The 12795-nt window shown below is 39.9% G+C and overlaps 1 protein-coding gene across 1 annotated transcript; it reads right to left on the minus strand.

Moving 5' to 3' along the window:
* Nucleotides 1–1847: 1847 nt before the first annotated feature.
* On the minus strand, nucleotides 1848–11091 carry LOC141811015 (G-protein coupled receptor 26-like). Its single transcript, XM_074698860.1, has 3 exons — nucleotides 9693–11091; nucleotides 9472–9585; nucleotides 1848–6848 (listed from the first exon to the last, which is right to left on the minus strand). The coding sequence occupies exons 1-3, from the start codon at nucleotides 10364–10366 to the stop codon at nucleotides 6611–6613; spliced, it is 1026 nt and encodes a 341-aa protein (XP_074554961.1). The 5' UTR covers nucleotides 10367–11091; the 3' UTR covers nucleotides 1848–6610.
* Nucleotides 11092–12795: the final 1704 nt, after the last annotated feature.

The raw sequence follows: 12795 nt of genomic DNA on the forward strand, positions 1-12795 counted from the left end.
TCATGAAGGACACGAGTCAGTCAAGCAAATATGACCTTGAAGCCTCAGTGTTCTCCATTATAGAATCATGATTCTCAAAATGACCACCAATGCAACCATAAAACCGACCAAACCCCTTGATTGACAGGAGGAAACTTAATTTACACCAAGACTTGTTCGAAGCAATTGGCACCTGACCTTAGTTTCATGTTTTCTCTGACAGTCAAACACACATTCTCACGAATATCACAGGCATACAAAAATGTCCAGGCTACCTTTATTTTATAAGTAGTCCCAGTAATGAACTTGTTTTACTCATCCTATTAATTACAGGGTCCTCTCTCCTTCAATTCAAGCTGATCTGAATTAGCATAATGTAAAGCATGATTATTAATCATGCACACAGGCAGGCGCAGGACCCCTGGGTTTAAGACTGAATACAGCAGCTTGGACCACTGGCTGTAATGAGGATAGTTGAAGGAGGTATGAACAAAAGAGGGATACTACTGTTTTTGTCATCTAAATCAGGAATATGCTAATTATTCCTGAACATGGTCATTTGTTATTCAGATTATTGCACGGCCTAGAAACTAAGAGGACATGTAGATTCTGCTGGGAAAAGGGATGACACTTTCAGAAAAGTGCATTATGAAACACTTTAACATATCTTTACATGGGTTTTTAGATAAGATAGTAAAGAGAAATTTACAAAGATGAGGAGGACAAGAGAAAAATAGCATGATCATTAGCCTGATGGAGGAAAAAGGCCACTCATCTGTGTGCAAGAGTGACTCAGTGAGTTTGTTTACCACCCACAGATTATTGTGATGGACTAACACCAGCAGAGTGGGAGCTTTATCATACCATACACTGAGTTGGTTTGAACTGGCTGTGTGTGCTGCATTAGGACGCAAACTGAAAGTATAGTTCATTTTGGTGGCCTGGCCCCAGTCACATGGCAGGAAGATAAATGTGTGGGGTGCAACAAGTGAAAATGTTCCAAAGCAGAATTAATTTACTTCCTTAACAATGAGTAAAATGCTGGTTTCTGAGTAAACCTAGCCATTCACCACTCTTATAGTATCATCCTGGGCTTACGGGGAAGCTATTTCCAGCTATTTCTAGTAGATTACATCTGCCACAGTGCTGGAACCCTAGAGTAAACAAATAGTTAGCATTGAGCTAAATATTAGCAGGGGTTAGTTTTCTATGAGGGGCTAAGACCAGAATCAAAGTAGAACAGAATAAATGCTTGGCAGAAACTCATCAATAAGACACAAAACCATAACTTTTGTAAGATTTAAATTATAAATCCAAAAATCATTGCTGACTTCTGGTAAAAACAATTACTTCAATTTTTGACAAAACAACTGAAAACAACTGACATATCCATCCTGTTTTTGCTGGTAGTTTTTGCATTGTAGCAAAACAAAGTCAAAACATAAAGTCTTACAAAGACTTAAGCTTGCCAACAGTTTTTAGTATGCTGATTTCAAAATTTTCAGTAGCTAACGTGTGTATTTATTTAGCACATCTATGATGCTAACATCAGCAGCCTCACAAGAATCCTTGCATAACTGTCATCCGCCTCAATCTATTAACAAACATTAGCAAACTAGCACAGCATAGAGTCTCTAGCTTGACATGAAACACTTCATGGACACTCATACCTGCTAATGTTAGCAATGTTTGGCACACTAATTTGAAAGTTTTAAGTAGCTAGCATAAGCTTTCATTTAGCACATTTCTGGCACTAAAGTTAGCAGCCTCACCAGAATGCTAACAAGACTGTGGACTTTTTTTTTTTTTTTTTTTACACATAATGGAATTTTTTTTATGTAATTCAGGACTTTGATTTTTGCAAGTCATTCACCTCAATCCATTAGCCAATCATTAGCAAACTAGCATACTAAACTGAACCAGCAAACTTTCACTAGCTTGACATCAGATACTTTACTGACACTTGTGCTTGCTAACAACATTAGTGGAATCCTAATTTCAAGATTTAAAGTAGATGGCGCAAGTCATCTACTTCCATCCATTAGCAATGCTAGTTCATTAGCTTATTAGTGTGTTTTTATTTTTATTAAAGTGAAGTGATGGGTTTCAACCTATTTTGAGATTAAACTTTTGATTTTGTGTATTGACTTAATTTGTTTTTCAGAGGAATATATTGTAAAACAGACATAAATAGAGTTTGAAAAGAGTATGATGTTCACACTGCTGGCTTTGGAGTTGTCATGACACATTTTTATGCATATATTTTCTATTTGAGTAGTTTAAATTTCTGCTTTCATAATTTTGTTTATATTATTATGTATATTGGGGTTAATTAGTTACAGTGGTAATGTATCTTCAAACTTTAACAGCTTATAGAAAGTATTGACTGAATTCAGAGGTGACATCTGTAGATTAACTAAAATAAATCAGATTTCTTCTTCTAATAATGACGCTGGTTTGTCTCCATGCTTCAAATTAAGCCTGAGACGTTACTGAAACAGGATGGATCAGGATCATTATTCACAAAGCGACCTTTGACTCCTGTGTTTAATTACACTCAGCAGTAAAAGATTGTTCATGTGACACCAGAGTCATTTTAATACAGTGCTTCATCTGTGATTATAATTGAGGCCAAAAGTCAGACAGAGCAAAACAATGTGATGCAGGAAAAGGTTTGTAGCTGGTGGAGGGGCGAGTCAGCCAAAAGAGATTTTCCCCTTTCATTTTTTGTTCATGGATCCATTAACTAAACATTCAATTCTGCCTCTCATATTTCCATAATCTCAATCTGTGATTTGAATAAAGTTGCTGCTATTTATTGTTTGGAACTTTTAACTGGGCTGCTTGAATTCAATTTACATTCTGACAGATGAAACCTAAAGCTATTTCCTTGCTCCAATGACATTGCTTTAAAAAACATTAATATTTTGAAAAGCTTTATAATTGACAGCTTTTATTGCACAGATTCCACTAAAAGCTAATCACACTGCCAAAAACAGCGAGTGGCTCACAGGAGGAATGATAAATGTGTGTAAATCACATCCAAATAAAAACAGATTTTTAATAATAAAGCAGCTATTCTGGTACAGCTGGAAAAAAACACGTATTCAGATCTGGCACAAACACAAAACAGTGTCTTTAAAGCACTTTGAAAGCTGTCGTTATGCTACATCACATTGCTCCCTGTTTGTCTAGACAAAAGTTGTTCCTGTACAGTGCAAAATATATCAGAACATCATTTAAATAGAAACATAGAAACATTTTTTCAGTCAACTGGCAGAACAAAGCACAGTTGTACAAAAGTGGGCTATCTCTAGTACATTCAGTTACAAAGTCACAATCTGAAGCAGAGGTCAGGTGATACTCTGTGAAGACAACAAATCCCATGAAAAGACCAAAACCAATTATGATTGACCCCTTTAACTGTTAAAACCTAACTGGGTTTTTCTCCATCTGGACTTAGGAGTATGCTGATTTTTATCTAAGGGGGCTGGATTTTACAAAATGAAATGAGGAAGTTAAAGAGGGGGTATTCGGCGTTCCCATGTTTAAAACATGGATATAAAGTAACAATGCTGGATGTTAATTGCAAATGTGTGCAGGTGTTCAAACTGCTACATATTCAGATTTTGTAGAAATCCCTGAATCTGTCTGTAAAGGAAAAAAAAAAGAAAAAAGAAATCATCCCATTAGGATCTCCCAACTGCTTATGACAGTTGGAGGTGCGGGCCTCAAACACCAAGGTCTGCCAATCTTTAGCTTCCCATTGTTTTGTCTTCATCTTTGGAAGAACCATGTTAATTAACATTTATCAACTAATTTTTCATAAACAATATTAACACTGTGCTGTCTTACAGCTACAATTTAGCCACCATAGACTGTATACAGAGTGGACAGCGTGGCTCCACCATTTACCGTTGTACAGTTTTGAAACCAAAATTTCCCCGTCACAGGCGCAGCCATTGGTAGCAGCTGCAGCCAGAGTCTGAGCAGTAGAGACTGTGAGGGATTCTGGGAGAATCTGAGTGGAGCTGGCTGACAAAAATAGTAATTTTTTTTTTTCTTTTGAGAGTCTAATCACTTCCTGACTCTACCTCCTGACATATTTTACAATCCCCGAAAAAAATACACGAGAACAGCAGCTGTCAATCATTGTTAAACATTACGTAAAGCCTCGTTTTTAACCTTGTATAACTAACAGAAATGAAACTTTTCAGAAAAAAGAGGACTTGAATACAAGGCAGCCAAATGATATCTTTAAATCACCACAACGATCGAACATGAGAAACATTTCTACAGGGAGTATTAGTTTTTTAAAAGTTTGACCACAAACCATCTGGAATGGCAGGAAAGGCGGATTTTTTAACCTATACTGCAGCCAGCCACCAGAGGGAGCAGTTTTTGTGGACACCTCACTTCAAGCCGAGCAAGCGGACGTCCATTTTTTTTACAGTCTATGGTAGCCACTTGTCGATCATGCTAGCTGCGGCACTAGTTTTGACTAACTACGCAAAACTCATAACCTTGAGGCCGTTTACACGACAACGGTTTGAGGTCGAAACGCAAAAGTGTGGTTGCGTTTCGGCCTTGCACTTAAATGGAAATGGCATTTTAGCCGACCTAAACGCAAAGTTTTGAAAACGGCCTCCAGAGTGGATATTTCTGAAACCCTGCTGACACTGTTGCTGTGTAAACAGTAAGACAGTGTTTTTTTGTGGAAACGCTGACGTCACGCTCTGCTTTGCGCAAGCGCATGCAACAGTTCAACAGTACCGTTGTTTCAATGGTCATGGACTACCTTGTTGTGCTGACTGTCTTTTAATAAAATGTGAATCTGTTGCTCCACTTCTGCACTTAGCATTCGCCAATACACTAGATGATCAGCTCAACTCTACTTGGGTGGAAATCCAGACAGTTATAGTGCCAACTACAGGCCTGGCATGCCTACTACAGCATTTTCAGTCCCTCAGCGTTTCTGTGTAAACACTGATTTTTTTTCACTGCGTTTTAGCGTTTTCGAATGAAACGTTCTGTAAATGGGGCCTTGGTGCCGGTATGGCTATGAGTTCAGATTAGTGCAACCCATGAGGTCAGCAGTCAACCTTGGTTTGGTGTCCAACCTGCATGTCACCCTCACGCTGTTTCCTGCTCTATTCAAACTCCTGTTCTCTCTGGAAAAAGGCAAAAAAGCCTGAGAAAACAAATAGCTCGATGACTTTCGACTTCTGTATCTAAGATGTTCGTAAGCTAACGGACATATATGACGGCACGTTGTCTTCCTAGAGTCACACTTAACTGCTCGTAGACTAAAATTTGTTTTAGTGTCTCAAACTGCTACCACCAGCAAACACTCGTCCACGTCCATGTGTTTCATACTCCTGTTTTTCTCCCGTAATAAATAATAAATAATAAAACAGTTTTTTTTTTTTTTTTTTCTAATGAAAGGTTAAAGCAGGCTGATGTTTTCAGTTTTAATAAGAGTCACAAATAGGTTTTAATTTATCAGCTGTGTGTTAATCCACCACTGAAAATAGTCCAATGAAATGTGCTCCATTTCCTTTGAGTGCCGAAAAATATGGATTGTAAAAATTAAATGGGGCTTTTCCAAATAATTGGACTATGAATCCATAACCTGTTTATAGGATTTACATCTTATTAGCATCTTCTTGCCGCGTACTTTAGAAGTGCGAACACAACATTCCTGGTTCGATTCAGGACACAGGCTGGTTTCATGTTGCTTTTCTGTCTGGATTCACACCAGTGGTTGGACTGAGATCTGAATGTTGAACACAATGATGAAACAAGGAGTCACATGATTGATTTTGCTCATTTCTTGACAAATGTTAACAGATACACAGAATATCCCCTGACCTTAAGTTCAATATCAAGTGTTACTCCCTGTTGGCTCCTGTAACTACAGTCACTCTGAGAGAATCAGACAAAGTGCATCAATATCCAGTGACTGACATGACACTGCAAAGTAGTCTAACATTGTCAAAACAGAACATGGCATCAATGTAAAGCCGGTCAGTCTCCACACCTAAGAGCACGTCCGTTAACTGAAGGTACGAGCGTTTTCAGATCACAGCCCGAACATCAGCTTCTGGCTTTGTCGCTGTATTTTGTGGCAGTAGAAAGGTCACAACAGGAGGATTTTTTTTAAAAGTCATTACAAAGTGGCCTGAACAGCACAAAAGGCCACTCTTTTAAGTCTGTCTCCAGCAGTGTGGGCTTTCAGTTTGACATTAATCTGAACCCGTGACTCATTCGACGGAATTGATTCGCCAGATTCGTGCGGTTTTGTGTGTTGATGGAACACAGATCACTTGTTTGCCGATACCGTCTGAGGTAAATGTCTTCCACGCTTTACTCCTTCTACGTCTCCCCTGAATATTTAACCCATTCATCCTCCCCCTCCTTACTGTCTTTTCACTCGTCTCCACCCACTGTTCTCTTATTTTAGCTTTCTCTTCAACCCCCACCCACGAATCTATCCTCTGTCTGCTCTTACTCCTTCCCTAACAATCTCCTCTCCTCCCTCTCATTTTCCTCATTCTGCTCCTCCACCCAGCTCCTTCCAACGTTTATTTTTGGCCCGTTGTGAGGATCTGTCGTGTCTGTGCGTTAGCCATTAGCTGATCCTCTGGAGACAGTAGTCGTTCTCCGTGTCTAAAGAGCTGTTGTGGCCAGACGAGGGGTATAGGTCACGGCGGAGCAGCCTGTTGACGACAGTAACCAGGACTTTCTTGTACTGCTGACGTAGGAGGGAGTAGGCAAAAGGGTCAGACGCAGCCTTGCTGTAGGTCAGGCACTTACTGATGATTCCCCAGCGGCGGTTGATGTCCACGAAGGGGAGAAGCTCGGCCAGCCTGGAGAAATGGGAGAAGAAAAACGACTTAACAGACTATTTCTCAGTCGAGGGCGGCTCTTTTGTTCTTAAATATGCAAAATGGCTGGAGGATTAGGTAAGACTAAATCAAAAAACCTTGAACAAATAAGAAACTCTATGAAAACTACCGTCTGGAGGAAGAGCACTTTTTCTGAAACGGCAGAGGATTGTATCACAGTAATGTTTTATTTGATTTATCTCTTCAGCTTAATTTCTTAACACAGACTATAAGATGTTGACAGTCTCCGTGACACTGACTGGTTTGATAAATAAAAGTTAAATGACTCAACCATGCTCCTAATTATGCATAGAAACAAGGGCTATCAAGAAAAAAAATCAGCTAACAGAAAAAACAAACCACTCAGACCAAATCTTAAAGATGTGAAACTTTCCTGTGAAAGCGTGTTTTTTAACATGAGATCTAATGAGGATTCTCCAGCTTTTGGGGCCAGCCTCTAGTGGACACCCGAGGAACTGCAGTTCCTTGAACTGGAGCGTTCGCCCAACTTTTTGACTCCAGAGATCAACACCTGTGTCTACATGACAGGTAACCATGTCCTAAAGTGAGGTATCTTAAAACTTTTCGACATGTGATACCCGAAATAAGCAAAAAGGCATTATTTAGTGAATTTAGCTGATTTTTCCACTTTTTCGCAAAATAAAAGCAACATTTCTGAAGTTTCGATAAAGAACAATTTCGCCTTGCCGGTGTTTCCATTATGACCAGAAATGCGCACAACTTTAGTAAAGTAAAACATAAAGTCTGTTGGACGCTGCACTCATGATGATGCCGATTCTTAAACATTAGTGTTTTTATTCACTGGTCAAACTGTTGGTCATGATTATGCTAATTCAAAACAGGCACAAACAAAGCACTGAATGAAGATCATCATATCCCTCCCGCTGCTCTCTGACCCGCACAGCTGTCCTTCCAGAGTCTGTTTGTAAGGCAGTGGACACGTACAAGGAGGTGAGGGAGGTGCGTTGTTATGACAACGTGACATTTTTGCAAAAAAGGTGTTTCCATTGCACTTTAGCCAGAAACATCAATATCGAAACTTTTGAATAACCACTTCATGAGGGCGTAAAAACTTTTTATCGAAATTTGAGAGGTTTTCAAAAATGTGGCATTTTGCATTTTTTTATTGCAATTTTTATGTTTTGCACAATTCTAGGTGTAATGGAAACGCAGCTAGTGTCATTCTGGCTTAGTCACCCCTACGGTCTTGTGGCATCAGAGAAAAAGGAAAACATGATTATTTTTTTTTTGCAAAAGGGACCTCCATTTTTTTTTCCTACAACAATGGATGGAATATGAAGTTGTTAATTGTTTTCCGTTTCGGATTTGGCATTTTGGGGCGCCAACTTTGGCAACCACTGACTTCAAGCGTTAAATGCTTTGTTTTACATTTTTCTCCTAATGGGTAAATAATTTAAATTAAAAAGGTAGTATGCAAAAAGGAAGTGTTAAAACAAGCATTGTTGACTAAAATCACGTTATAAATGTTTTATCAAATGGTTCAATCAGCTGAAAACTTTCGTATGTTTTATCATCAGCTTCTGTTTTTCAACCCACAGAGTCGCCCTTCTGTGGAAACCAGGGAGCTTTGTCCACCTTCTTCACACTTATTAATGGTGAAACCAGGTTTTCACGTTTAGAAAAAGGAGTAAAAATTGTGTCAGGAGAGTTGTTGTGTCCTCTTTCAACTCCATGAAGGAATCCCAGAGGACTCCACTTCACATTCTGCCGCACCCAGGTCCACCAACAAATCATACTCCTATTTTATCTGTGACAGGGGCGTCCAAGACTTTATGTCAGATTTTGTTGACTTAAATATTTTCACTTATTTCAAACAGAAATGTGTATATTAAAGTATTTTATAGAGGAATTAATGTCAGACAAAGAAAAAAATGGCATACATTCTTATGTGTAGTAGTTTTTTTTTAATTGGAAAAACAAACTGGTATTCAAACTTTGTAGTGTTTTATATATGACTGTATACGATGTTTGTACACCCCACACACAGAGATAACTGTGTAAAACCTGTAAATAAAGCTGGTTTAAAGCAGGACAGATACACGAGCAGCAACTATTTTAATTGGATTTTGGGTTCCAACTTGAACTCAGGTTACTTCCTGTGTGTAACCGCGGCCAGGAGGCTACTCCAATTCTGTGTGACACTTCTCCTTGTTAAGGTGTTCTCCTTCTTTTTTCCTCTTGTGTGTGTGTGTGTGAGTGTGTTCAGTAATACATGTCAACCTGATGGATCATCAGCAGCACATCTGGCTGACAACAAGGTCCCTGAAGCTGCTTTTCTATTCTCGGCGGGCCATTATTTATCATCTGCTGTCCTTTGTGTGGTACTTTTGGGGGGGTTCTGTGGCAGCAGCATGGTAAGCCTCCTGTTTACAGGGTGACACAGGCGACTAATGAGGCAGCTATCCCATGGTTCACAAATATTATAATAACAAGCTGGAATGAGCTTCTTCTCCTTGTTTTCATTTGTCCTGAATCCGATCAAGATTGAGTGAGAAGATTATGTGTGGGCACTGCTTTGCTGGATTTGTATCATCACAGGTGGGTTTGCAGACACCAGACTCACCTTGTAACAACATAAGGAGCAAAGCAGATGATAAAGGAGCCGATGAAGATGGTGATCTTCTTTGTAGCTCTTTGCTTTCTCCTCTTTTGCTCTGCTAAACATCTTTGTTTCACACTGAAAAGGGCAAGAAGACATTTGTATGAATTGCACATTTAAAGGGCAATGCAACAACAGCAACAACAACAACAAAAAGATGTTTATGAGGCGTTATTGATCTGTACCTTGGGTGAATGTCCACCAGCAGGAAAAGAGTCTGCATGGTGATGATGTCTATCCTCTTGCAGTGAAACCTGGCCACTTTCAGCACCTTCAGGTACGTGAAACAAAGCGTGAGGAGGGAAAGCATGAAGCTCGTGGCGTGGAAAACCACCGTGAACACTGTAAACTTAATCCTGTCGCTGCCCTCCTCCTCGCGCGGCTGCAGGGTGCAGGACGCGTACACGTGGCTGTAGTCCACCCAGGAGAAGAGCAGCGCCGTGAGGGAGAAGGTGAAGGAGTGCAGCCAGGAGTAGCACACCATGATCACCGCGTCCTTGTAGCGCATTTTGGTGGAGTAACTGAGCGGGAACACCACCGCTATCCAGCGGTCTATGCTGAGAGCTGCCATGCTCAACATGGTGTTCGCGGTCAGGAAAGTCTCCAGAAAGCTCACTGTGTGGCACACGCAATCCCCAAAGGGCTGCTGGTTCCGGACAATCCCCACCAGAGTGGCTGGCATGTTCAGGACAGCGATGAGGATGTTGCAGAAGGATAAGTTCATGGTGAAGACACCGGGGACCTGCCGGCGGATCTCGGTGCTGTGGACGAAACATAACAGCACCAACAAGTTTGACAACAGCGAGACGACGGCGACCACGACGATGAACAGGGCGAAGATGATTTCAGCAAAGTCCATGTCTCACTCCAAGAAGTCCACCCTTAGGTTACATGCGTATTTTATTGAGAACAAACTCTCAAAATCAACCATTTTCCCCCTTGAAGAAGCGCCAAAAATTCATCTCAATTAAATCCTCGCGCGCAGCCTCCTCTCAAACTTCACGAGCGCTGTCCAGAGTGCTGAAGCAAACCGCTGCCCCCAACATCCCTCCCAGCAAAGCTTCTGTTTTAAATCCACTTAAAATCCGCTCACTGAAGGAGAAACTCTTTCAAAAAAAGTAGTAAATGAGTGTGAGGTATGTCCATCATCCGCTACCTCCTCTTCAAAGGCGCGACACATCCACGCAGGAGCAGTTCTTGAGGGGACTGAGGAGGACCAGAGCAGGCAGCAGCAGCGCACCCACTGAAGTGAACAAACATTTTGACATGTGACGTGAAGAAGGGAACAACTTGTCCTCGTCGCACAACGTCCGAAGTCACATTTCTGAGAGATGCAAATATTTGATTCCTTCATACAAAAGCACAAACTTAAATAAAAACAAACCCCCCCTTCTTCTTCACGCGGGAGATATTCACATGCGGTTTTCACGTGTCGTCCACATTGATCACGCCTCACTCACGAATCAATGTGGGTCTGGAGGTAAACTCAGGGATGTGCTCCCGGATAATTGGAGATGGTTTTGCCGTGACCGAATGGAAGCAGGTGCACACGAGCGCAGGAGACTGGCACGAGGGCGAATAGATCCCTTTTCCTGAAATGAATTATTTATGGGCACTGTGGCTGCCGTAGATTCACTGTTATAATTTATGTTTGGCATGTAAAAAAAAGACAGGAGGGAGAAAAGAATCGTAACCTGAAGCAACAGAGTTTACAAATAACACTTAGCGTTGATTAGTGCCTATGTCAACAAAACAAGCTCCTAATATTTATGACTTAGCTTCAAGTTATTTGGTATGTAAATTAAGCAACAAATCAGTCAACGACCAAACAAGACTATTTCTTAATCTCCTATTCAAAAATAAATAAATAAACCAAAAGTTTCTCATTTTGGAGGAATACAAATTAGCTCCAAAAGCTTAAAAGTCTCTTGATTTAGAAATCAAATGGATGCAATGAAATGTGAAAAGACATCCTGAAGACCACAGTGTTCCACAATGTTGCTGGACAGCAGTCAGTGTCCATCCATTTGAAACAGGATCAACTATGGTGTGCCAAAAGGGACAAATAGCACAAACTTAAGAACAGAGCATGTAAACGATTAGAACAAGATGCTAGCAGATGTTATTCTCAATTTCCAATTGTGATTAGCATTTAAGCTAATAGCAAGATTAAATTTAAAACTTTAAGGAGTTATGTTTTTCTTCAAAGGGTTTTGGATTTATATTAGCAAAAAAAAATACAAAGATATTTCAAAGTCAGTCAAATAAATATCTTAACTCACTATTATTTGTATTCTATGACAATGCTAATGATAACAAATGTTAATGTAAATCAAGATCAAGTGTGATGCTAAGCTTTTAATAAACATCCTCCCAAAGTTTTCAAAAGCAGATACTGATAATAACTTGTCCCCTCAGCCTAAGTTAATTTTTCATAAAATTAAAGCTCCTGTAAGTATTTTCGGTCTGGCATGGATTTTGGCGCCCCCTAAAGACGAAGTAGATTTTGCAGATTATTTTTTTTAAATGTGTTTTCTTTGTTTTTCTTTACAAAAAAATCCAATCCTGCTGTCTAGTCATAGTCAAACCAATTGCATCGTGTACAGCTAATAACATAGTCTGACACCTACCCCTCGTCAGGGGTTTATGTTGTCAAAGATAACTAATAAAAAAAAATTCTCCTCTCCTAGATTTTGGTGAGTACTTTCCGATGTGATAAAGTGTCATCAGCGTTATTTTAAGCCTGTTTTATAAACAGTTAAAAACTCAATACAGGAGCTTTAAGTAGAATTTTTCTTCTTAAATCAAAAAAATTGTACTGTCAAAGTTTTTCTGTTTTTGGTGGAAACTTTGTTCACATTTTATAAGCACCTGCTCAGGAAATGGAAAGTCTACATAAACAGAAACTAATTGCACAGTAAGAAACAAATTAGCCCTTCAAAATAAAACAAATTACTGTTAGATTAAATCATGCTTTGACGGTGAGAATTTATATGGCAACTAATTTAAATTGAAGCAACACACTGTTCACAGCGGCAGGAGTGCACTTCAGAAATGTTTGTTTCTGAGTCATGTCATATTCTGGAGAAGCCGCTGTAGACAGTGACTCACTGAGGTCAGACACAGCCTGCAGAGTTTTATACGCTCCATACTCCCACTCTGCGTACACGCTTGAGCCTGAATCCCCCTCCCCTGCAATTAACTGTATTTCTTATTGAGAAGTTCGGAGTATCAGAGCTGTCACTTCTCGCAGACCCATTGTGCTTGGGGTGTTGAAGTGTTTGTAGT

The sequence above is a fragment of the Halichoeres trimaculatus genome, unplaced genomic scaffold (assembly GCF_033239565.1).
Source record: "Halichoeres trimaculatus isolate MK-OKI-2021-1 unplaced genomic scaffold, fHalTri1.1 fHalTri1_scaffold_22, whole genome shotgun sequence".
Lineage (NCBI taxonomy): Eukaryota > Metazoa > Chordata > Actinopteri > Labriformes > Labridae > Halichoeres > Halichoeres trimaculatus.

Coding starts and splice junctions, on each gene's coding strand:
- LOC141811015 (XM_074698860.1), bottom strand. CDS start 10,366: ATGGACTTTGCTGAAATCATCTTCGCCCTGTTCATCGTCGTGGTCGCC. Junction 9,586..9,692: donor CTGGTGGACATTCACCCAAG/GTACAGATCAAT, acceptor TGCCCTTTTCAG/TGTGAAACAAAGATGTTTAG. Junction 6,849..9,471: donor GCTCCTTATGTTGTTACAAG/GTGAGTCTGGTG, acceptor CCATTTCTCCAG/GCTGGCCGAGCTTCTCCCCT.